General features: G+C 42.8%; 1 protein-coding gene across 1 annotated transcript in view; it reads left to right on the top strand.

Annotated features, from left to right (window-relative positions):
• The window catches only part of CDH4 (cadherin 4), a 417,701-nt gene that overhangs the window by 334,310 nt on the left and 57,482 nt on the right, over positions 1 to 25,909 (top strand). Inside the window, exon 7 of the mRNA XM_053993112.1 lies at positions 9,140 to 9,312. Within this exon, the coding sequence (XP_053849087.1) occupies positions 9,140 to 9,312 (173 nt within the window). The remainder of the gene's footprint in view (positions 1 to 9,139; positions 9,313 to 25,909) is intronic.

Here is a 25,909-nt window from a genome sequence, read left to right as displayed (position 1 = left end):
CCTGGAGCTGCGCGCTGCCTTTCAAGCGCTGACAAAGCGCGATGGGTGCAGAGCTCGGCTGCCCAGCACTGCCTGCCCTGCAAGGGTTCTGCTGCCTTTTCCATGCCCACATCTCCGAGCTGCATCACACCAGCTCCTTACAGCAGGAAGGAACTGGGGCTTGGAGTGGGATTTTCCGCTCTGCACAGCAGCAGTTGCTGCCTGCTGTGAGCACAGCCCCTGAACTCGTACTGCTGGGCGTGCAGGATCCCAGCAGTGTCCTTGGGGAGGGCTCTTTCAGGAGAAACTCCTACAGTTTCAAAAATTACTCAATAAGATGGCATGAAAATGCTTAACTATGAAAGAAGAAAGGGAATTTAATCACAAAACAGTAGTGGGATGGAGAAAGAATATTTTTTTAGAAGCTTAGTTTTGCTGTAACCACAGCAGACCCTTCCTTGTGGACGGATGTGGATGTCTCACTTAACTGAAGTGTTCAGTTCTGAAAAGGTCAATATGAAATGCTCTGCGGCAACTTGAGTGCTTTGCTCTGGGTTGTATCTATTTTGTTTTAACAGAAAGATTGTCAAAAATTAACTCATCTCTCCAAAACAATTTGTTCCTGTCAGACTGGCCTTTTCCATTCCCATTCATCCTTTCCACTTCACTAACTCTCTAGATGCATCTTGGTCCCTTTCAAGTCAATAGCACAAGTCCGAGTGACTTCTTTTAAACTCTATCCAGCCCCTTCATTCTCCTGGAGTTGTGTAGGATAGCTTACTCCTACCACCCTTCTTACGAGTAGTGTGAAAGAGTGCTGAGTATAGAGAGTCCTCCAAAATAAAGGAATATTACTATTTCTTACATGAGAAATGTTGTAATTTAAAATTTCTCTTCTCCTCCTGAGTCCATGGAACTCTGAGAGAATAATGGTTGATAACATGCTACGTGAAAAATGAAATAGCTGGGAGCCAAATCTATATGTGGCAAATCGAGTTAAAGAAATCTCATAAAAAAAAAAGCAGTATATAAAAAAACCCAAGGATTTTAAAAGCTGATTATTTTACTAGTGTCCCAGCTTGTTTATTTTATTTCTATGCCAGCAGAGATCCCCTCAGAGATTAACACCATGGACTAATGCACAGATGGGGCCAGAAACTCGAAAGTCATCTGAATATTAAGAATTTAAATCTTTAGCCTCAGTGATTTGAGCAGAAAGCCAATTATGAGGCTGAATTAGTTTTCAAATTAAACTGCAATTTAAGGCACGTGAAATTAATCTTTTAAGGCATATAGTTGCATTCATATATATATTCATGGGGAGAATTTGGATTCTGCAGTTCTGGCTTGTTCCTCTTCTCCAACCTGACAGTGCAATTCGTGAGGAGATGCCTGGTGTGCCTGGTTGTTTGTTCAGTGAAGGAACAGAGCAGGTGTAGCTGGGTGGCAGGGCCTGAAATCTGAAGGGAAGATATTTCATTTTGAAAAATTAATAGGACACAGAGTGAATCCTTCTTCCTGCCACTGCAACCCATTGCAAAAATGCCATACTACTGCTCATAGTCAAAACATTCAATATATTTTTTCAGCTTGGAGGTAAGTTAATTTCAAAACTCTTCATTTAGGAAGGTCCCAGTTCAAGAGAGCACCTGAACGTGTTCATGGATGGCGCTGCCACACATTCTGGCTTGTAGCACTAGAAACTCAAAATAATGCAAATGCTGAATGTCTCAGAGAGATCATGCACAGGTAAAATATTCCAGAGGGTCAGAGTAGGACTCAATGGATTCTTCCATTCATCCCAGAGGTATTCACAGGTTGGGTGCATTACTTCTGGATCCATCCCAAGCTTGAATATATTCATCTATGGCACTGCCATCTTCTGCACCCTGGGCAGGTGTTGCTCTTATCCTTGCACTTTATATGCTATTAAAAATGGCTTTGTCCAACCTGATTCTATTCTCTCACACATTACACACAGACTTAGGATACACAATATTCTTTTTCAAGTTCTTTTGCTCAGCCAAGCACAATTTTAAGGTAAGAAATTGTTTTTCTGCAGACTCATGTGGTAGTGCTTTCCATTTTCTTTCGAGGTGAGTGGTTATGAAATCCGTGCTCTTAATTTCCTTTTCAGAAGCATCCAGTCCCAAGAGCAAGGAAGTGAAATATAGGACTGTAAGTGAGAAAAAAAAATGCAAATCCCAAGACTGGTGGGCTTTCCCTCAAAAAAAAAAAAAAAAAAAAAAGAAGGCCAAGTTGACATAAAGGAAAAAAATATGGAAATCATGGTCTGACACCAATGTAGGAGGGAGTTAAAACTGAACACTGTAATAGCCTACACTCTGCCTCCTTTTAAATAGCAGTTACAAATGCATACAAAATAGTTACAAACAGCATAGTATGATATATATAATAACATTTATATTATATTACAGCACTTTATATTGTATTGTATTCTAGTGTCAAAATTCAGGGATTGGATTGAAGCCTTGTGGAGGGTGTGTTCAGTGTCAGGTTATGTGCAGCTGGGGCTGCATGATATCTGGAGTCACACATGCCTTCAGTGGAGCATCAAACCTGGGTGTTCAGCACAATTCAGTGGGGATGTTCAGGATATCTTATCCTAAGTAGCCATGCTTTCCCCCTTCTTTAAATTAGCCCTTAAAAATCAAGGGGACACATGTGCAGGAACTCAGTCGAGCTGAACCTTGTGGATTTATGCAGCCAGAATCACTTGCTCAGAGGCTGGATGTGCCTTTGCCCACCCTGACGTTGGACTGGTGGGATTTCTCTGGGGTAAGGGGGTCTCAGTGAGCTGCAGGCTGCTGGAGGGGAGTGATCTCCAAATCTGGCAAGGGCCGTGTGTGTGCTGCAGTCAGTGCATCTGCTCGTCGGCTCTCCGGAGGTATTTATTCCGTTTTTAACAATAAGGAGGTCTTATTTCCGTCCTGGGTGACAGCAGCCTCTTCAGCTCTCTCTGTTGTCTCTCCAGACCTGCTCCCTCTCTTTATTCTCATTAGGTTGGCTCTTGCCCTGTCTGAAGCTGAAAATCCAATGTCTCTGCTAATTAGGAAGTGGCATCCGTTATGAATTAGGTTAGCTGCTTGAAAGGTCAAAATTTGCCAATGATTACAAAAATTATGGTGAAGGAGAATGACAGTAGCTATCAGTTACAACGGAAAGAATATCATTCAGAAGGAAAGTGCTGCTTCTATTTCATATTTTTATCCAGAGCATGTGGGATGCAGTTTAATTTAAGTATATTAGCAATTTATTACACCTGCAGTACTTGCACTCACTTCTGTCATCTTGATGTCTTGTCCATTTTCCTGTTCACCTCTGTGACTCCACTCAGCACTGTTGCTGGGTCAGCTACCCAATTTCATTTGAAACCCTTAACAATGAGTGTGAAATTGTTTCGCATCACCCATTGAATATATTTTTTTTTTTTTTTTTTACTTGAGGATGCAGGCTTGTTAGATGAAATGCTTTAGTCTTTAACACTACAGAAAGTTCAGTTGTACTCTGAGGACTTTTTCAGGATCTCATCATACTTGGTTTTGATGCCTTTGCTTTTTCTTGTGCGTGTTTTTATGTTCCTGAGACCTCCTTGCAATGAGTGAAATCACCTAAAGGGCGAAGTGTGCCTGTTATGAGTAGTGGCAAGAGATTCCCATCCTCTGTGGGGAAGGAAACAATTATCAGGAAACTGTTCTGAGTGGAAAATTTTGGTTTTAGGAAATGTAAATTTTACACTGTTTTTCAGTATTTTAATCTTCCCACAACTCTTACTGTCTTCTCTATCTAGCATCAGATGCAGAGGATTCACTATGAGAGCTTTCCAATTTGGGGGGAAAAATGAGGAGTAAGGGGAAGTTTCCATTAGTACAAAGCCATTATTAACTTGGGTTAATGAAGATCTAATGTAATATGGCTATCACCACATGTCTGCACATAATGATTCCATCCTTCTCTATGGGGGAATGATTAAATTAAGTATCTTGTAGGTCAAAATTAGACTGAGAAGGTTAACCAACCTTTAATGATTCTGCAGCCATTTACCAGCCATTTAAAAACGTAAACTGTAAAATAAAGCTGGATAGAGAAACAGCATTATCAGTAAAAAGTGGGTGAAGTTTTAGCATTTTCTGTTTATATTATGGAAGAAGACTGGGAGGATTATGTGGTTTTGCAGTGACATGTGGGATAAAAGGCAAAGTGAAAGGAGTTTTGATTTTTATATTTTGTTGGCTTCCTGATAAGTGCCCATTAGCTCTTTATTTTAACATGCATTAAATCTAACTAATGGATATCTGTGGAAATCCAGGGCACCAGGAATATCAAACCAGCTTAGAAAAATGGCAATTATAAAACAATTGTAACAAAGACTTCAGAGCACAACTGTGCCAAAATATTGTTTGCATGCCTTAAACTCCAGAAAGCTCTGTCTTTATGGAGAAATGAAGTTGCATAGATGAGAGAGCAGAGATTGCAGTGAGGGGAATTAGCAGCCCTCAGCATGCTTTGGGATTGTCTGAATTACAAAGAACTGGGCTGATTCTCAGATTCCAGAGTGATTTAAGGGGGACATTTGTTTATGACTGTGCTTATCTGCTTACACATGCTCAGGGCAGCTATCTCTCTTGTTTTGCTTTTCTTTTTCCTTAGCATGTACAGATGGAATGAGATATGGTGAATCTAGCAAAATCTCTTTGCAGTCTTTTACAAGGAGATGCAATTCATTTTAAAATTGACAAACAAAACTGAATGTACAGGTATAAATTATCTCCCTTTGCTTCCATTCCCACAGGTTCTGTAAGGCATTTTTTTGCCTATCCTGTAGAAACTTTAATTAATCCAATGGGAATATTTTCCATAAGGGTTGCTTTCAAGCATTTCTTTCATGTGTCTTATCCATGGTTAGAAACAAAACCATCTCATTTGACAAAATAACATCTGGGAGGTTACAGTCTCTGGGAAATCAAAGGGAATGCATTGGGAAGTTACAGATTCTGGAGTGCTTGTCTTTCATTGATAGATCTCCTTCGTCATGCCATCCATTAATTTTAACTCAGGTGATATATGAACTCTGCACATTAGTTAATGAAGGCTAATGCACAGTAATCTTGTCATCACTAGCTGTGCATGGTAATTCAATCTGCTGCTCAGAAGAGCTGTTCAACATGCAGCAAATTTGATTTAATATTGACATGATGTACTAGGTTTGGTATTTTATTTAACATACCATGTGCCTTATTTGATGAGAAATGGATTTCTTTCAACAGGTTACGTACCTGAGCTAGGCCAGGTGTGTAGTTTAATGCAGTTATATCAGATGCCTATCTGTTATAGCTGCACTGGGTGTTCATCCTGTGATACACTGCACAGACTGGGGCAAATTTCTGGGTTTGGGCACTTTATGCATTCATTTAATGTTGTCGCTGTGCTTGAGAGCAAGCCCTGCAGAGCAGAAAAATAAAGGTGATGCTTTTCTCAGGCACTGAAAGCAAAGAGTCCCTCTTGTCCTGTTTACACTTGTTTAACCTACTCTTGGAGCTTCATCACCACCAGCGGGATCTGATGCAAAATTGACAGAGTACAGATTGGGGGTCTTGAGTGTGACTTGGAGGAGTTTTCTCCGTGTTTCTGGTCTGTAGTAATTGCTCCTAGCCTCTCTTTGGGTAGGATATAGGGCTGTAAATATGATGTGGTTAATACTTGGATTTCCACAGAAGACACACATCCTGTGGGCCAGATTAGGCAGTCAGTACTTTGTCACTTAAAACCAAACAATACCAGCCTCAGTCCTCGAGTGTGTTAGAGCTGTTCTCTCTGCCACTGTATATTTACCTAATTTCTGTAGTATTAGGGGATACAGGGATATATTGCCTTTATTTTAATATAAAGTACATGAAGATGTACCTCCACGTAAAGGACATAGAAGCATGACATTATTTACTTTATTGCAGGTAAATCATCACCAACCATCTGAGTACAGAGCAAGAGTTTATACAGCACCCAGAGGATGTCAGACACTTTATCTGTGTATATCCACATCACTCTGTTGAATACTCTTGTGCACAGATCTGTGTTTGTGTCATTCACTGCAGCACGCAGGTATCTGGAGGATAAATCTTCCTTAAAGACAGGCTAAATGCAAAGCAAACCAAGTGGAACATGGGCAGTGGTGTAGGTTACACCAGCTGATCCCTCGGGAGCCATCCCTAGGATGGTGCCCTCAGCATGGAGAACAGGAGATGCTGTTGGTCAACACTGTACACAAAGTGTACAAAGGGAGAGGAGATACCAGCCACTGTCCAGACTGTGGAGAGGGAGAAGCAATTTGCAGCCAGTTTACAGCAGACTGTGGTCAGACAGACAGCCCCAGGGAGAGCCAGGAAGGAAGTGGCTGCTGCAGCTCCGTCATGTGCTGCAGCCACACAGGGCCCTTTGCAGAGGGTGTTTATTAAGTTACAAGACAGTAATTAATGCCAAGTTCCTCTCTTTATTTTCTCTGTGGTTGGGTTTCATAATGGAAATTAAAGATAGGAGATAGGGAGCAGATTGCCTCTTGAAATACAGCTGCCTGGTGCTCAGTTCATGACTTTAGAGACATTTGTCCAGTCCCATCTCCCTTTATGGAGATGCAGGTCAAATGCTGTTGAAATAGTCCTTTTTCTCTAGAGCAGATGTGCTCAGTCCAGTGCTACACAGCAGTAAAGAAGCAAAAAGGTCAGAGGAAGAGTGAAGGAGACCTTCTGTGCTCTCCATCCACAGTACAGCTGCTGTCCCCCCACCCCCTCCCACCAGAGTTGCAGCCTGTCAGGTTCTCCTGCCAAGTTGGGAACCCACCATTTCACGCATGTGCTGGGTAATTTTGGAATCTACAGTACAGTCTGAGACATCCCACATGAGGAGGAACCACAATTGTGGGGTGCCCTTGTCTGAACCTGAAAGTCCAAATGACTTTCAGAGCTGTTTTTTGAGCTAGAAGTGCATCATGAAACACCACCTGTTTTTTGGAATACATCCTAAGACTGCACATGTCCTAAAATAGATTCTGTTTTCCTCTTCCGCTTCTGTTTCCATTAGCCCCAGGTTCTGACATTCTGTTCAGAGATATTTTCAGTATTGAATGTATTAAGATAACATAAATTCCAAATCAAACATCTCATTCAGCATATTTCCTATTTAAATTTCTCCTGTACATTTTCCCTGTAGTTACCTAAGGGTTGGTTTTGTTATTTGTATCAGCTGTCTCATGATAACTAGCTTTGAAAAAGAGCAGAAAACTAATGCATGTAGAGAAAATAGAGAAAATTTGTTGCTTGCACAGCCTTGTTTCAATTCAGTGTTCCTTCCGTCTTCTGAAGTTTATTGATCGGGAGAATGTTAAAGTTGTTGAATAGTTTGTTTTCATTTCACAAACGTGAATCAGGATTATTGCAGAAAAACGGGAATGTATTCATCATTAAGATTTGCTTTACTCATTCATTTATTTTTTTAATCTATAACTCTTATCAAACAAAGAAAACTCACAGGAATATATGTATCACCACCGAGAACAAAAAGAGCCTGATTGAAGCAGATGGAAGATCAGCAAAGCACTTCCCACAAGTGCAAAAATACAAACTTCTGCTAAACTTCTGCTAATACTGAGAAACACTGGTTTCCCAGAGTTGGGAAAGGTACTGGGGGGATCTCCCACATGCTGAGTGGCTTAAAAACATTTGGCTAAGGTACGAAATGCTGCAGCCATTTAGAGCATGGGGTGTTTTTCAAGTCTTTTGCAAACAGATACAAGCTCTCCAGGTCTCTGGTCTTCCTGAACTGGCAGTGTGGTAGCTCCCAGTGTGACCAGGCTGGGGACCTGGGTGTGCCAGAGGAGAAACAGCACGATGCTGGTGCAGCCACATGTCCTCAAGTTAGCCCGTGGCTCACATCTAACCTGGAGAGCAGAACAAACTCAGCTTTTTTTGTAAAGTCACGTGTGGCTCCATCTTGAGTCAGCTCAGGTTCTTGCTGGGACTACTTTGCATCTCTCCAGCATGGCAGGCTCATAAGTTGTTCCATGTGCTGGGACTTCCCAAATGCGCAGTGTTCGAGTGGCACCTTCCCTCTTTTCATGGATGCTGTTGGGTTTGGTGATCACAAAATGAGGTTATGTCTGGTTTTACTGTCTCTCTTTGCCTCCCACTCCTCTTCTCAGGTCTCATATCATTATATTCATCCACTGTTGCAGGTTGCCTTGTGTGAGCAGTGCGTGCCTGCCCTTCTACTCATTCCCTCCCACCAATATAACAAGTGTAAAGCTAGGCCCTACGAGCTCTGGGGGGGTCACAGGACCATGCAGCTGCAGGAGTCCATCCAATCAAGTAACATCTTTTACGCTCATAATGATAATTTCCCACTTTAGCAAAACACCCTGCTGCCAAACTCCAGTGCTAATGAGCCTGTCAGTGCATCAGTGCGCTCCCGACAGTATCGAGAATGTAGGGATTGTTTTTTGCAAGGCAAATGAAGACACTGATGATTAGCAAGAAACAAACCAACAATTCAATACATCACTGGCCACACACACCAAATCATTGATTTTCTGTCCTGCTGGGCAGCAGCTGTTGCACTTGCTCTGCAGAAATGGATTTTTTAATCCTGGAGGGACAAGAAACTGGAAGCAGTTTCTCCAAGAACTGGAAGCAGCAGGCAGTTGCTTCCTGCACAGGGCATGGGCATGTTGATGATGTCCTTCTGAAGCTGCTGAGAAGTCTGATGGGCTTTTTACTATTAAATTCTGCTTCTGAATGCATCTGAATGCAGTGATTGGATGGAAAAAAAAAAAATCTCCTGTGAGAATCTGTGAAATTGCAGGACAAGAAATGCTGCCCTAAAACTTACAATCACTGAAAGAATTAGAAGTTAATCATAGATACCCTCACATGACTTCTCTCTATCTACCAGTTACATGTAATCAGCATCCTTCCAGTTCATCTATCTCAGCAGTGTTGTGATTTCCATAATCCTCGCCTTGCCTGGCTGGATTGAAGTGAGATGTCTATTCCACAGCATTTCTGAACCAAATGCATGACCCCAGGTCAATGGCACCACAGTCTGCTCTGCAATGAGGTGGCACTGATAATTCCTCTTGCCTTGTTCCCAGGGACCTACGTGATGACGGTGACGGCGAACGACGCGGACGACGGCACCACGGCCAACGGGATGGTGAGGTACCGGATCGTCACCCAGACCCCACAGAGCCCCTCACAAAACATGTTCACCATCAACAGCGAGACAGGGGACATCGTCACCGTGGCTGCTGGGCTCGACAGGGAGGTGAGTTTGAAACCGTCTCACCAGGCGTTTGTTGAGGGTCGCTGATGTGAAAAGCCCAAACCCTGTCTTTAATCCCAAGCCTCTAAAAGCTGGAGTTGAGGTGTGGAGATCACAGTCTTTGCTTCTGCGGCGACTGAGGGGCATCGTGGCTTTGATGTGATATTTTTGTCTTAATCCATATCAGTCAATGAAACCCTGAGAGAATCTTCAAACTCCAGGAGCTGATATTTTCCTTTCTTAAGTTTGTAAAACTCAAAGATGTAGAAAATACTCCTGGACGTGTAGGGGGATGAATAAATGGTCATTTGTCCTCCCTTCTGTTGGGGGGAAATAAAGTGCCAGACATCTATAGCCTTTTCTAGACCTGTCTTTCTTAGTTCTTTGCATGCTATCCCTGAAAAAGGAACACAGCCTGCACTCAGCACACTTCATGTCCTTGTGTCATTTCCAAACTAGTAAAATGTCTTCCAGTGATTTGGGGTTTGTGTGATGTTCTGCCTTTAGTGCCTCTGCTTTCTGGCATTTTACAATGTGCAGCTTTTCCAAATGCAGCAGAAATTTTACTTTTACTGACAAAAAATACTCAGCCAGTGTAAACTATATAATGTGATTCTCAGAGCTCTGCCTCCTCTGGTTGTGGGTGTAGCTCAAGGACAAAGCATTTATACCTCACACATTAAACAAAAATCAATGCAGTGTCAGTGGTGGGATGGAGTGAGTGGGGAACGAGGGGATGGGGTCACTGGGTGTAAAGGGAGAGAACCCCAGAACTCCAGTTCTGATTTTATTCCCCATTGGACTGTGCAGGTGTTGGAGTGCAGCTCAATGCAACTGGGGGAGCTCTGTGGACAAAGTGATGGGAACAATGGGCCACAGAGAGTATGGAAGGAAGGACTTGTTTATTCTGAGGTTCAGATGTTTATTTTCACAACACATCCAGTGGAAGAGTCCAGTTTGGGAGAGCCCAGTGTGCTGTGTTTCTGGGAGAAGGCACCAGAAACTGCTTTTGTTCTTTCTCTCCTTTTCTCCCCTGTAGCAATGTCAGGGGCCGAGCAAGCAGGAGTCCCCAAATATGGGCCTAGGACCTAAATTCTGAGAGGTGAAGCCTCCAGCACCTTGGAGATCTTTCCCATGCCCCTCAGGCCAGCAGCACACTTTTGGCCCCACTGCTGATGCTGTGCCAGGCTCCAGCCAGGAGACATTCCCTGCCAGGGAATTCCCATGTGTGGGGCTGCTTTTCTGCTTCCAAGCAGCTCGGGGAGGATCCCAAAGGCAGCTGCTGAGAGCAGATAAAAGCCCCAGCAGCAGCTCAGCAGCACGTGTGGAGCCCAGGGGCATCCCAGGACACTGGGATGGGATGGGATGGGATGGGATGGGATGGGATGGGATGGGATGGGATGGGATGGGATGGGATGGGAATGCTAGCTGGGAGCAGCACAAGGCTCGCCCTCGGCACCGTTTCAGGGTGAGCTGGCCCAGGGGGGACACGCTGTGTGAAACAGCTTTCCAAGGAGAAGGTCAGGAGAGCAGAAAGCTTTCCAGGTGTGAAGACAGGAAGCAGAGCTGGGGGAGCACGAGGAGCTCCAGCACCTGCTCCTTCCCACCTGACATGGCAGACTGCAAGCACAACCTAGGGCAGATTTGACCTTTCTCTACTCCTTTTATTCTGAGAGCTGGGAAGTTGGCTGAATCTTAAGCAGGTAGATTATCCCAGGCCGTGCTGGAGCCTGCGGCAGGCTTGCAGTGGAAGAGGAGAAACAAGTGCTGGAGAGATTGCTGGCAGCCCCCAGGGGGAATGGTAGCAGAGTACTCGGAGAAGAAATTGGAATTCTGGCAGGAAAATGCTGATTTTATGGAAATGAAAGAACTGTTATTGCCCCCCTGACATCAGTGGGGGCCAGCATTTTAATGCTGGGCTTTATGGGCAGAGAAAGGTCGTCGGTTTATATTAATTTCAGAAACACGGATTGGGATAACTTGGTGGGAGAGAGGTTTTAATCTCAGCAAATCAGCTCAGAAAAGAGGCGGGTGATAATTAGGGGGAAAGGATAAGGCAGAATCTTTTTTAGCGTTTCTCTCATTGCATCTGAAGTATCTTAAAAACTTGCAGGGGAACCATGTGCTTCGTGTAAGTCCCCTTGTGCACAGGGTCCAGGAAATCACAGCTGGCACATTGTAGGTGGAAATCTGGTGTTGAGTGTCCCAAGCTGAGTACAAGGTTGGGCAAGGGACACTTGGATCAAGGCAGAACAACCAGCTCTGGGCAGAATCCTGGGGCTGCCCTGAAGCTACGGGGCATGCTTATTCCCAGCTCTCCTTCCTGCTTTCAGGCTTACATCTGGAATTGGCAAAACTTTCTGGTTTATTAACATAAAGTTATATTGCATCTAAGTTGAAAATTGTGTTTAAACACCCCCATTACTGTACCACAGACTGCTGTTTTGTTTTTGTTTGTTTTTCCTGAAAACTTAAGGAAGCTATTAGAGGAGTGAATTTGGGGTTGCTGCTGACATTTCCTTGTCGTTAGGAAAAGGAGACGAAGAGCAATATTTGGAATGCAGATTTGTGTAAATTAAAATGTTAACAAATCTGACCTATTCAGCTGAAACTCCTATAACCAAGATAAATTCCCTGGATACCAGTTATTTCTCCAAATGCTTATTGACACATTTATCAGTGCCTGAGACATGATTAAGTTAAGTTGTGGTGATACAGAATGAGGTTTTCAGTCTCCATTGGACCCTTCTCTCTTGCTTCTGCAATGCAAAGCAGGCATAAAAATAACTTCCAGAGCTATTCCATATCTAAGAGACAGGTCCATGCTCCAGATCCAGCATTTGTCTTTCAAAAGGGAGAAAAGTCACTTCAGAACTGGTGTTCCTAGCTCAGCATTTCTGTTGCATGCTCATTAAATGAGATTTCTTGACGTTCTCAGCATCTCCATTTAAATATTGGTGCGTTGCTGGTTTCTGAAATTACCTTCAATCCATGAAAGAATGAACTGGATGAAGCTTTAGTTTATTTTTTGTCAGGACAATTGTTTTGTTTTACCTATGAAAAACCTGTTTTAAGACCAAGTCTTTGCTGCTGTTTCTAAACCCCCATTTTTGCTGCTGTTTCTAAACCCCCATTTCCACAAACCATGGAGGAAATTAAAAACTCTCAAATTGTGCTGGTCTCTCCTAAATGTGTCTGACACTGAAGATAACACAATCAAAACCCAAAGTATTAAAATATTGATGGCTTTAAAGTTATCTTACCTGGTTCCTATTAATCTGGATGTAAATATGGTGACAGTGCTCTGTGTCCACTCACTCATTATGACTGCACTTAATTGAATGGATCCCCAAGGAAGATAAAGTTAATTGGACTGCACTTCATAAAAATTATTAAAGGAAGACAGTTTAGCAACAGCCTGATGTAAGCCTGGATGCCTGAGGGTGAGAAATGCCAAGGGTGGAACAAAGGAATACCTATCCCTTGAACTAAGAGGGGAAATAATAGGGATTTAGGGTCATGAGAGGTTCAGAAGTACATTCAGACAGCCAGGTTTTGATGAGAAGGTTAAAAGCAGATACTTGCTGCAGGAAAACTTCAGAGCAGCATAGGAAATCTAGAGCTGATTTAATGAAATTAGGAAGGGAATACAATGTGATGGTGGGAGCACAGAATGCATGGATTATAGGGAAGGTTGTGAATGCATGAGATGAACAGGTTGTGGTGAAGTTCAGGGGTAGGAAGGGACCATGGGAGCTGATTTAATTTATGGCAGGCTGCTGCAGAAGTGGGTGGTACCACACGAGATGCTGCCAGACTGACGGCTTCATTTAGCAGCACATCTGAATTCCACATTTCATTAATCTGTTTTTTTTTTTTTTCCCACTGAGAAGAAAATTGTAAAGAGGTAAGAAAGGGTCAGGTGAGTCTCAGACACAAGCAGAACATTCATACTTTTGTTTTCCATTCTGAAAAGTAGCATTTTTCTGTATAACCTTGCAAAAGCAACCGGCTCTGCTCCACGTATTACTTTGTCCCTTCCACTCAGCCCAGTGTCCCAGGTGGGATCAAGCCCAGGCTGTCAGTCTGATGGTGCCCCTGGTGCAGTAACTCAAACCCATGACCAATTTTGATTTCTCTGGTGGCAGAATATCTGTCTCAGTAGCACAGTAAACCTGCACTGAGGCTATAGTGTAGGCAATATCATCCTCTGAAGAGCTTCCCCTAAATATTTTATGAACATGGACTTTGAGCAAGCAGGAGGGAAAAGAAAAAGGAATGAGAGAAAAGGAGGTGATTGATCCCAGGCTCTGCTGGCAGGCCAATAAATGTTGAGACATCTCAAATGTCATGCAGGTTTATTTGAGATAATAAGTATTTCAGCAATGCGGTGCTTGTAGTATAATGTTGCCAACTTTTTGAGATGTCCCTTAGAAAAGAGTCCCTTCCCAGCACATTCATCTGGTGCTGGAGAAGTGAAGGCAGTCAGGAGCACTGAGTTGCTTCTTCCAAATTTCTGTATGTTTGTATTTCTTTTAAAAGTGATTGGATCTCTGCTGCTGCAAATGCTTTTAAAAATACATGAAATCCGATTCTATGATTACTGCACTTGGCTTTCTGAAAACATGATGTTGCTGGTCCTTCTCAAGTGAGTGAAAGATAAAAGGGAGAGCCTGCCAACAACTGAGTTAGAGGTTTATTTTATTTATGAATGAAATGGCAGAATTTTTGTGGGGAAGGGGAGAAGTTCTTCTTATTAGCAGAGACAGTTGATTTCTTTTCCAAAACTCTGGGTTCAGTGCAGCTAGACATTTCTGATAGTGCAGAATTTGAAATGTTATGTTAAAGAAAAAAAAAAAAAAAAAAAAAAAAAAAACACCACCAAAAAAACAACTATACACTACTCCAAACACTGAGCTGGGATTTTTTACTATCTGCAGTAACTGTTTTGGGTACATTTATCTCCAGGTCATTGCAATAGCTTTTTAAAACTTCCTTGTTGATTCAAATGCTGGCTGGGAGTAAACAAGGCATTGCCCTGGTACAGGAATGACTTTAGCCATTGAGACTGCTGTGAAATATTCCCACAGATAGATATCCACTAGTCTGAGATTACCCAAATACAGTGGGTTCAGTCTGGGTTTGTCTCTTCCAGCCAGACAATCATCCAAGGGCTGCCAGCAGGTAGCTCAGACTGAGCCTGGCTTTCTGTACCAGGAAACTTCCCCCTGACAGTGGAGTCCAGCAGCTTTCAATCCTTCATCCAGCCCTGGAATACAGCAAAAGGAATTTATTCTGTTCTAAATTACCATGCTAGTTATTTCTCTCACTGCATATCAATGTGATGTTCTGCAAAGCTCCAAGCAGGGCTGGAGGAACATCTGCTGCAGCGTGAGGCTGAAGGATCCCACACCACACCAGTGATGGATGAGTTTACCTGGGCAGATTGTCACTGCCTGTGTACTGACAGAATACAAAGAATGAGGGAAGGTGACATCTAAGTGGCTTGACTACATCCTGAGAGCTCCTGTTCCCATTTTCCTCAGTCAGATGAGCCTTCTCCGAGGAGCAGAGAGGAGTAATGCAGAATTGCTACAAGCATGTCACCTTCTGACATGCACAATCCAGCATCCACCCTGCTTGCTATTTGTATATATTACAGGAGTTCTTTAAAGTGAGAGGGATTCTGCTTTTCATGTTCTTTTCACTACTTTTTCCCAGAGAAGAACTAAAACAAGATTGTTGGACTCTGCAGAGCCACGAGTATCTTGCTTTTCAAGATGAACTTCCCATATCACTGCATCAAAACATGCAGGAAAATGCCTCCACAGCTGAACTCACAGGAGGAGAACCAGGGCGAGGGATTAGTAATTATTTTGCCAGTGAAGCACATCCATTTCTATGAATTTGGACCACGAGTCCTTGTATTTAGCTTCCAGACTTGCAGGCTCCCCAAGTGACTGGGATGATGAAGGACTGTAACAGACTTCCAGAGTTAAGTGGCTTTTCCACTTCTCACAGCATTCAAGCAGTGACTGGGAGTCCTTGTGGAACATGTCTTCAAGCCAGACATAAACTACCAGAGTCTTAGCAGGGATAAGCAGGTAAAATACTTCAGCATCCTCTGTCAGACTGTGTTTTACTTGTCCCTTCCAGCCTTGGTCCTAATGTGTTTCTGCCACATTAGAAAACAGTTCCCCTCTGCCACTGAGGAGCAGTTTGCCCTGTGCTCTGCCCTCGCTGCCTGCCTGGCAGCCATGTGCCATTCCAGGGATTTGTGGAGCACAAAGTCACTCTGAGGGATGGAATCCACTCTATGCACGTCATTTCTCTCGTGAATACTGTGTTATCCCTGATACCTTGTAATTTTTCAGGGCCATGTAACGAAAATGTAAATACTGAAGCTTTATGTATTAATGTGCCTGAAATCATTACTTAAAGATAAAACTGGTTAAATTATTCAAATTATTATGAAATTATCCCATTTCCACAGCAGCATATCCTGTCAAAGGAAGAGCTGATTAGCCATAAGCTGAATTTAGCCAGCAGATTTATGCTGGATTCTGGTTTATGTTTCTACATTGTACATAGGACTGATTTGAGTTTGCTCCATCATTCCAGTGCATTTCATTTTCTCATTACAGACAAGAATGACCTTTCTCAGCAAATTATGGTGAGGAGCACTACCACTCATCAATGAAGAAGATTCATTTTATTAACCCTCTTTAGTGCTTTGGAAGTGTGTTGTGCAGTCAGTGGAGGGCCACTTGAAGTAATTTGAGATACCAGAAGTTAGCAGAGGGGGAGGGCTCAAATCTGCTCCACAGCACTGCTTAAGGGATCCCTCATAGCCTTTTGTTGCAGGGTGGGAAAGATGTGAGCAAATCCTTGTCACAGAAATCACACCATTTGTTTTAATTAAGAAGGGAACAATGCCAGTGGTTCTGAAGCTTTTTTCCAGAAGGAATATGTCTCCCCGTTTGAGCTCTTCAAATGGCAGTGCCTGTGTGTCTTTCTGGTGGGTGTTTCTGCAAGGATCTGTACCTTTTGCTCTTCTGCATGATTGCTGCAACTCTCTAAACAAGCAGCTGGCAATCACTTTTAGAGCTCCTGTGTTGGAGCTCTAAAGCAAAGGGTTTTTTGATTACTTTTCCTTTAAAAAAGCCTGATAGCTAGATAGACTAGTAAAACTGATAGAGGAAGGGGTCTGAGCCATGGCCTTGGAAGAAAATAGCGTGAATAGGAAAAAAAAAAAGTGGATATGATGGGAGGCACTTTTAAAGAATAAAAGAGCTTTCCAAAGAAAGAGGCTGGTAAATAGCTTGAAACCTGTGGGAGCCCTATGAGCAGACAGCAAAACAGCCATGGTATTTATCTCCCAAAAAGGTGCACCAGGAGGATGATCAGGACACAAGTGTAACAGGCTGGAGATCATCTGGCTGTACAAACTGAAATATGTTGGCACAGTTTGGCTGTGTGATTTGCTTTCACTCATCTTGACCCTGTCCTGTCCTAAGGCCTTTCATTCCCCATCAGATTGCATTTTTAATAAAGAGGATCAAACAGAGCAGTAGGGCTGGTTGTATTGGTCTTCTGTGTAGGTTTTCAGCCCTGGTCCCAGTGCACTTTGTGTCCTTCCTGAAGATGTCCTTCCAGGATGCTCCAGCCTCACAACTGGGCTGTAAATGGAAACCTACAGCCAGTTTACATCTCCCGTGGAGCCGATCCCACCAAGAGTGAGTCCTGCCCTTTGGCTGAAATGAAGAGTTTCCTCCCACTCAGGCAGTGCCTATGACCCTATTTATTGCCTGTCAGAGTAGCTCCCAGTTTGGTTTTTAAATTCTTTCTCCCATTTGGCTTAGATTCTCTTCATTCACCTAGCTTGCTTTCAGTATCGCCAGCTTTTAGATGCTGGAGCCTCTGGAGGAGGTTGTACTGACTCACATGTGGAACTGTAATGGCTTTTTATTCATATTATTTATTCATATTGAAGAGATATTACCAAATTGAAAAGCTGCATGATTTGGGGTTGAACTATTCAGATAAAACAAAGCTTTGAGTTTAATTGGATCCGATTATAGAGTCCAAGCAAGAATACTGAGACCCCATCTGATCAGTTTCATTCTTTTAAATATGGAAATCTTCAGAGCCTCTCCTATAAGAAAATTCCACATATACTAATAGTCTATAGATCCTTTTCTTTCTTCACACACATTTTAATATGTTCAGAGAGTTCTGGTACAGTCTGGTTGCACTTGTTTCAAGTTGCTCATGAAATCCCACCTCTGACTACAGTGGGTTGGTTTATACATTATTCAGTAGTAAAATCCCAGCTGAATAGGGAAGAAGAAAAAAAAGTTAAGTATCGGAGTGGAAGGCTCACCAGGTCCTTAGCATAATCTCTCTGGTTCAGACCTGCATTTCTTTTTCTATTTGAGCTTGTCTTACAGTGGAGAAGAGTGTATCATTCCAATTTCAGATAGAAGACTACCTGCTCAGCTCAGGCAGATTTAAAGTTTTTCTTTTGGTACATCACATCCTTTCCAACAGCCCCTTCCCCTCTCTAAAGGGATTATTGACTAAATCTGCACCAGGTCAAGTGAAGTAATTAAACACAAGCTGGCTCCACTAATTAACTTATCCACAGACCATTGTCTGTTATTAGCATTTTAAAGAGAGACTTTGTTAACTCCCTCTTCCTAGACCTAGTACTACTTTTTTTAATAGCAGAATTCATTCCTGTGAGCATCTTTGGCTCCATTTCTTGCTTAAATATTGTCTTCAACACATTTGCCAGAGAATGAGCGAGTTTGTGGGATGTTTCACCCTGCATCAGTTACTTTTCTCAACTGGGCATAAGAAGAAGGCAGCTTGAATGCAAAGGACTGTGACTGTCAGAAGACCAAATACAGTCTCTTGTATTCTGAAATATTCTTAAAATAGGAAGTTCTCAGTATAAACAGAGGAGAGGCTGTTACATGCTCTGTAAAGTATAATTTAAATTGTGATGTATCTAGAGCTTTTATAGTACATCTCATCTGGAACAGTGTCAAGATGGTGGTGTTTGTATTTGCAGAGGATGTAATACTTCCAAAAATACAGAAATGTGTGCACAGGGACCAAAATGTGGGCGTTTGCTGTTCTGCATCACGAATCATGTCTATTTCCTTGAGCTCTGTACTAATTAGTACCCAGAAAGGTGACAGAAGGTGGCTCTTTGAAGGGGAGGACTGTTCATGTTAGACACTTGTGAGCATCACTAGGCTGACTATGAATAATCACAACATCAGGTACTGAGGTTTGGGCTGTTCTCCATTCATGGCTGAGAGAGGGCCATGGATAAGGCCAGCAAGGTGTCACACGCAGGCAGGATGGATCTCTGTGTTATTCTTCCCAGAACTGCACATTAAAGCATCAAGGAGCCTGTATTAACAGAGCCAAAGCAGTGAGGCACTTTGTTCTTTTGTCACGGTAACCTCACCATTTTTCTTCTAATTTGTAGGCTAAATATTTTCCTTTCATTGCTGTTCTGTTATTCCAGTTTTCTAAAAATTTCTGAGGACCTTGTGTAGGAAATCCTCATTAAATAGAGTACATGTCAGTACAATCATGTTTTATTCAAGCTATTCATTTTTTGCACTTAAAATGCTTTCTGTTCTAAATGCCTTTCCAGAAAAATAAATGTGGTTTTCAGTTCAAGTAAACAGGTCACATAGTCAGTGACCTTAAATCTGATGGCTCAAATTGAGAAGGGGAACTAATTGCATAAAAATGCAGTGACTCATATTATCCAGATGTTCAATAAGTTGGTCTTTCCAACTTACTTATACATGCCTGAAAAATAAATAGATTGTAGTTTTCTATTAATACCAACACAGAATTCACCTCAGTTTATAGGGAAGGATCTTGTTTTAATGGTTCAAGGTTGGGCAGATACCCAAGGAGGGGTGAACTGACCAGACTGATTGCAGCTCTCTGAGGATGGGAATCAGGGTTTGTAAGTCAGCAGCAAATGACTCTTGTAGAAGTGGGAAGCTTTTCTGCCAGGTATCTGCTGTTCTAAAGGGAGGGTTTGATGCTGCCCAAGCAGGAACGTGCCAAATAAAATGCCTACTTAGGAATCATAGTGGTCACCTTCTGAAGGTGGATTTCAGAGAGGTCAGAAGAGCAGCATCCTTGTCTCTGGCATCCTTGGCCAGCCCTGTGGTTTGCTTGCAGCAGAGCAGAGCTGACCCAGCCTCAGAGATCTGCTGTGATCAGAACACCCTACCCTATATTGGGTGTGTTTTGCTCACAGGGGAGCCTGTGCTGATGTGAAGTAGTAGATGAGAGGATACTCTACTCATTCTGGAAGTGGGTTGTTTTGGAGATGTGTATGTTTCTGCAATTATTTTAGCCATTAAACTTCAACCCTGAAAATGCTTTCATCTTGGCTGATTCCATCTTTTTGTGGCCATGGCAATGGAGAGGAGTGTGATGGGAAATGCATTACTAGGTTTGTAAATTATGTGCAGTTCCCTCCCCCCGTATGTTTGATATCAGAAGATGATGTTTGACAGAGAAGATAATGAACAGTATTTGCTGGTAAATCAGCAGCTAGATGTGGTTTGAAAGAAAGCATATTTGGGCATAAAGAGACAATCTGGAAGGTTACCAGTGCTGTGCACTAACAGAAAATCTGCTCCACAGATGAGCAGCAGAGAAGCTTCCACCAGTGAGTGCTGGAGAGGAGCTGGGTGGCCTCATGACTTCAAGGTATCAGCTCTTGACAAAGCAATTGAGCAAATTTCCCAAGAAAAATAGCCTGCAGGGTAATCTGCAGGGCAACAGAGGGTTCTTAGGGTAGGTAGCCCACCCCCAGCTCCTTTGACCATGGCCACATCCCTGAGAACCCCTAAAGTAAAAAGCAAGAGAATCTCTCAGATCTATCCATCAGATTAGAAATTGAAGCATCAGCAATCATTTATGTAGATGATCCTGATTAAGCAAGAAGCTCCCCACAACATTTTCCCCACCCCCAGATTAGGACAAAATAATGATTTTTTAAATTGTCATTACCAGTCAGAAAATAAAATCTGGAGAGATTTAGCATTTTTGTTTTAATAGCTGCAAAAATGTCGCATTGATATTGGTCTTTTAAAATGATGTTTGACATTTTGAAAGATCAATTATTGTCAAAGCTAGCTCAGACTATTAAAACCATTTTAAAAAGGAGTCTTTTGCAATGCAAAAATAAATTCCAAGTGAGGGAGAGCTTTCAAGTGTCCATCCTTGGGAGCAGTTTCAGTCTTAGCATCTTGTGATGAAAAACCATTTTGTCATAATATTCTCCACCAGTTTTCATCCTCAGGCCCCTTCAGCTCTCTATATGGTCTCTGCCACTACTGTCATCCAACCATATGAAAATGGGTATTTAGGGATGTTCTTCTGAAAACTAATTCCAGTGTTTGCAGTAAGAGCTGCTAATGTAACTCGGAGTGACCACTGCCTGCAGTATCAGCATCTTCTGACTGACACATTTGAGAAATGGATTTTGTGTTACTCTGCTGACCCCAGACTCTGTGCCAGGGCAGTTCAGTGAGGGGCACAGGCACGGTCCTTTCCAACTTCCATAGGGAATAAAGAAAGCTAAATTACAGACTTCATATCCAGATGTGCAAGGGAGCGTTCAAGGAAAATGCATCAAAAACACCTTGCAAAAACTCACTTAAAGTTACATAAATTATTGTTTGCATTTTCACATGCAGTTATTTTCAAGTCTAACCAGCTGTATCTGATTGAAGTGGCCCTAAATAAATAGATCGTTACATAAACACAACATTTGTTTGGGGATTTTTTTCCCAATAAGGTCTGGGCCCTGTTTGCTTTGCAGTGTTGCACAGACTGTGAGAAGGAGGTGTCTGAATTTCAATGGGACATTTTGACACAGAAAATCCCATTCTTAGTATGTTTGGAGTTTCTAAGTCATATGGTGACAGCTACCATCAAAGAAGACACAGTAAATAATACGGCACGTATTTTGCAGAGAAATTGGAATGCAAGCAGAGAGTCCAAAGAGGTGATCACATTTCATTTCACATTTTTCCCCCATTTCGGTGCATCAAGCCAATGTCTGGTGCATGCTGAAGCACTGAGCAGGCATTCTGCTGACAGGCTCCCCAGCAGCATCTTGGGTTGCTGTCTGCTGGAAGGGCTGGTGTTTGCAGTTCCAGGAGAGCCCTTTGTCACGATCCAAGGTGATAACACCTCACTCCCCCTGCCCCACAGGTGTTATCATCTCACAGATCAATTACCTGATAAAGGGTGACCCTGGGCAGGCCTTGGTTACTCACTGCTGCAAGTCCAGGCCACAAAGCTCAGAAGTCCTTAAAGCACCATCGAAATTCTTTCTAGCAGGTCCCAAGGTTCTATAAATGAGGAAATAAACCAAGTGACTCAAGGCGCAGAGATGCTCGTCTGTGCTGTCTCTGTTCCAAACCAGAATAAAACATGAAAGAATAATCTGAAGTACATGATGGTTTTTATTGAAGAAATAATCAGAGAGTCGCTTATCAGAATCAGGAAACCTACTTTATGCTTTGTTGCATTATAAATAAGAATTATATTTGTTCTTGGGGAACAAGCCTGAAGTACACTGCAAGATGTTATTATGAGTGATGCACCAGGAGGAGCTGAATAAATACTGCCTGTCTGCCCCGTTAGGTGGTTTTGTTTCTTACATTTCTCTGATTCCTCTACCAGGAATGAGTTGTTTTATCATTTCAGAGGTGTACTCAGAGGTGAGCCATGACTGGTTTGCTGGTGGGGGCCTGAATTCCAAGCTTACAGAAGGGAGGATGCCAGGCAAGGTGGGGAGGAGCAGGGGCTGGGGTATCCAGGTGTGCCCCAGCTGCTCGCTGTCCAGGTGGGCTCTCCTGCTGCATGGAGAGTACTGCTGGCCAGGGCAGCCCTTGGTGGTGTGGAGGAAGCGAGAAGGAACAGGTAGATAAAAGGGAGAAACACAAATGGGAGGAAGAGACATTTGTAGGGATAGGTTAAGGAGGGTGGAAGCGAGGAGTTTACTTTATCCACTCTTGTAAATTCTTGCAAAGGCTGTTAGCTCTGGATTTGAAGGGTTATAGAGAATGCCATCCTAGGCAGAACAACACACATAGTGCAGCATCCTCTCACGATCCAGGCATCTGTCAGAGCTGCAGGCACGAGCTCTTGGAGCTGTATGTGCTGGTTATGTCTCGCGCTAGGTGATTAGATGTAAAATTACACAGTATCATCCCAACTTGGAACATAAAACCACTTCCATGCTCTGTCTTGACTGTTCATAATGTTTCTTGGCAGAAGTTGTTGCAGACACCAGCTTTCAATCCTTCCAAATTAAATGTCAGTTGATGGCAGCGCCGTCATCAGCGGGAGCGTCCTGCTCGTCCCACTTCCCCCAGCTCTGCACCTCCTCAGCTGGCTGATGAGCAGCTCAGCTGGGAGCAGTTTCGAAGGAGATCTTTGACTTTCTTTGGCTTCCCAGAGGAATTCATAATTATTTCCTCCTTTATCATGGAGTGCAGCTGGAGTCTTCAGCTCCATTAGAACTGCCCTGGTAATTTCACAGTGTGAAATTTACAGCAAACTAGGGACTTTAACGTTAAATAAATTTATGCAACAGCAACCCTCACCCAAGTCATTAAAAGTGTGTGCAGTTTTTAATGGATGCTTCAGCATGGCATTTGATAAGTTTGTTCATTTCTTTTCCCAGTCTGTTGATTATACATACACACACACATTCTTCTGCCACAGGTATTGGTGAAAGCTGGCTGTGGCCATGGATGTCACCTCCTTGCAAACACTTTAAACATGGCTGTAATCCCAGCCTCAGTGAGGATTGGAGTGGGGAGAGGCTGTCACCAAGAGTGGATTTGGTGGGGGTTAAGTGTGACAGTGTGGGTCTGTGTGTGACTCCAATAATCCAATTGAGCTATGCAGTGATTCCGAATCTCGTCTATTTGAGAAGGCAGGATATCATAAAGGCTGCTAATATGGTGGAAAATTGTATTAAGCTGAGACAAGACAAAGTTGATTATGTGCACGAGTAGTGCAGATGTGCCTGGCACTGGTCGTTTATGCATATTGATTGATCTTAAATACAGCAGAGCAGGGGATGGGATGGGGTTTCTACGGTTATTGATTTTGTTTCAGCTCCTTGGGCTGTCATCAGAGGCTTTCAGATCCGACTGCCTTGACCGATACAAGCCCTGATAAGAAAGCTTGATAAGAAAGCAGGCACGGGGTTGATGTCCTGGCCAGAGAAAACCTGCTGGGTGTGTCCTTAGAGAAGCAGATATTCAGAAGCACTCCTGCTCTTCAGCTCCTTGGAGCCAGGGTGTGGAATTCTCTGGGAGGCTGCAGTTGAGCTTTTGGGCTGCCTTGCTGGATGTTCCCAGCTTGGGCTGTGAGGAACAGCCTGGAGTGCTCACGAGGGTCAGTTTGCTGCGTGATCTGCTTCGCTTCAGTTTGCTGAAGGAGGAGACTCGGTTTCCTAATGGTTTAATTTTGGCTTCTATAAACCTGCTGGAGCAGAACTGTTGTTTTTCCACCTCTCCCACATTCCAAGCAGTGAAGCTAGAAACAGGAGGTTTTCATCCTGTTCTTTGGTTGTTGTCTCATTCCTCAGGAGTCTTTATTAAGACAATTTTCTTTAGTCCTGCTCTGCCTGGAGCCACTGACCTCTGCCACCAGGCAGCCTGGCTTCCAAGGGCTCGGTGACTCTGCTGGCATGAGCCATTTAATGGTTTCCAACTGAAAGAGAACAGGTTTAGGTTAGAAATTAGGAAAAAAAAAACGTTACTGTGAGGGTGGTGAGGCCCTGGCACAGGTTGTCCAGAGAAGCTGTGGCTTCTCCATCTCTGGAAGTGTCCAAGGCCAGGCTGGATGGGGCTTGGAGCAACCTGGGATAGGGGAAGGTGTCCCTGCAATTGGCAGGAGATGAGCTTTAGGGTCCCTTCCTACCCAGGCTGTTCCATGATTCCATGACTCTCTGATCACTAGCGTGGAGCTTGAAATATGATGTGGGAGTCAAATAAGATGCTGGTTTCCTAATAGACAAAATATTTAGGAGTAGAGATAATTAAGCATCCAGCAGTCAGGAAAAAGGATTTGTGGATATTTGTCCTGGGAATTCCTTAATATCCCAGCCCTGAGGGTTTTTATATGTATGAGCATCTCCACCTACCTTGGCTGTAGCCTGAGCTCTGTGCAGGTGAGTCTGCTGACACAGGTGAGCTTTCATGATTGTGCTTTAGTTCTGAAAGAGGAATCTGTAAGCATGTTGAATTGAGTGCATATAACTTACCTTGATTTATATTTGCACTGAGGTGAAAGAACTCTATCTGTGATTATGGACATCAAAGACAATATATTGAAATTCAGTTTTCTAATGTACACATCATTTATCAAATCTCTGCCCAATAATGCCAACATTTGCTGCACAGAAATACAGCATGATGGATTACCTGCTTCCCACCAGCTTCCTGAAGGCCAAGGAAGATAAACACAGGATTCTTGTAGAAATGCCAAGTTCAGGCTGAGGAGAGGGACTGAAATCAAAAACCCCAGGGCACTTAAGAAAATTCATAAGCAGGATAAGAATTTCAGGGACCTTACAGTCATCAAAGGAAACAAGTTTCTTGGTTTCTTGCTGTCACCAAGAGCACGAGTGACCCACCTGCTGCAGGCAGAACATGTCACCTTTTACAGAATTTGACCTGGTTTAGTGCCTGCTCTTGAGATGCTGATGATCTAAAAAAAAGCACATTTCCTATATCTAAAGGATGTGGACTTGGATCCATAACAGCCAGTTCTTGCCTGGAATCTGACAAAAAAAAAAAAAAAAAAGAAGCTTAGAAATATGAATTTCAAATTAAAATCAGGAAAAAATAAATAGCAGAAAACACTTTTATTTCTTGCTGAGCTTCTATTCAGTTCCTGCTTCCTGTGTTGACAGTGTAAGTTATACTTGGGCAGGAAAAAAAGGAAGCCCACAAACATAATTGCAACCATGTCTAATTAGGCAGAGCTATGTAAATTTAGCGTTTCTACATGATTATAAATGTCAGGAGAGCCTTAGATAAGACATGAGAGTTTTGAGTATCTCTTGTGTACCTAGTCTAAAATGTCCTTATTGCTAATCCTATTCATCTGGAGTTGCTTCCTAATTAGAATATTTATGGGCTAATAAGGAGGTGAACAAGACACTCCAGTTCAGTTCCAAAGGTGAGAGCAGGGATTCATTAGACTCGGCGTCTCTGTTTTGATTGCTGTACAATGTAATTAACATTGTGCTAGGCAATCATTTTAGATTTACCTTAACAACAAATGTTTAAGAAGATTCCTGTTTTTCTGTCTTTGTGCCCCGGTCTGCTGAAACCAAAAGTGGGGATGTCAGCAGTTTTGAGAGATTTGGGGGTTCCTGGATGGGTTTTTTTGTTTTGTTTTTTTTTTTCCTTGTGTTTTCTGTACTGTTTTGACCTCAGTCTGTCAGTTACTGATGTTTCTGAGTTTTGGCCATGCAAGCTAAAAATGAATCTGGTTTGCATATTTTATGAATTCATGT

Source organism: Vidua macroura, chromosome 17, assembly GCF_024509145.1.
Source record: "Vidua macroura isolate BioBank_ID:100142 chromosome 17, ASM2450914v1, whole genome shotgun sequence".
NCBI lineage: Eukaryota > Metazoa > Chordata > Aves > Passeriformes > Viduidae > Vidua > Vidua macroura.
Note: the sequence above shows the minus strand (reverse complement) of the source record. Positions and strands in the feature narration are given on the sequence as shown.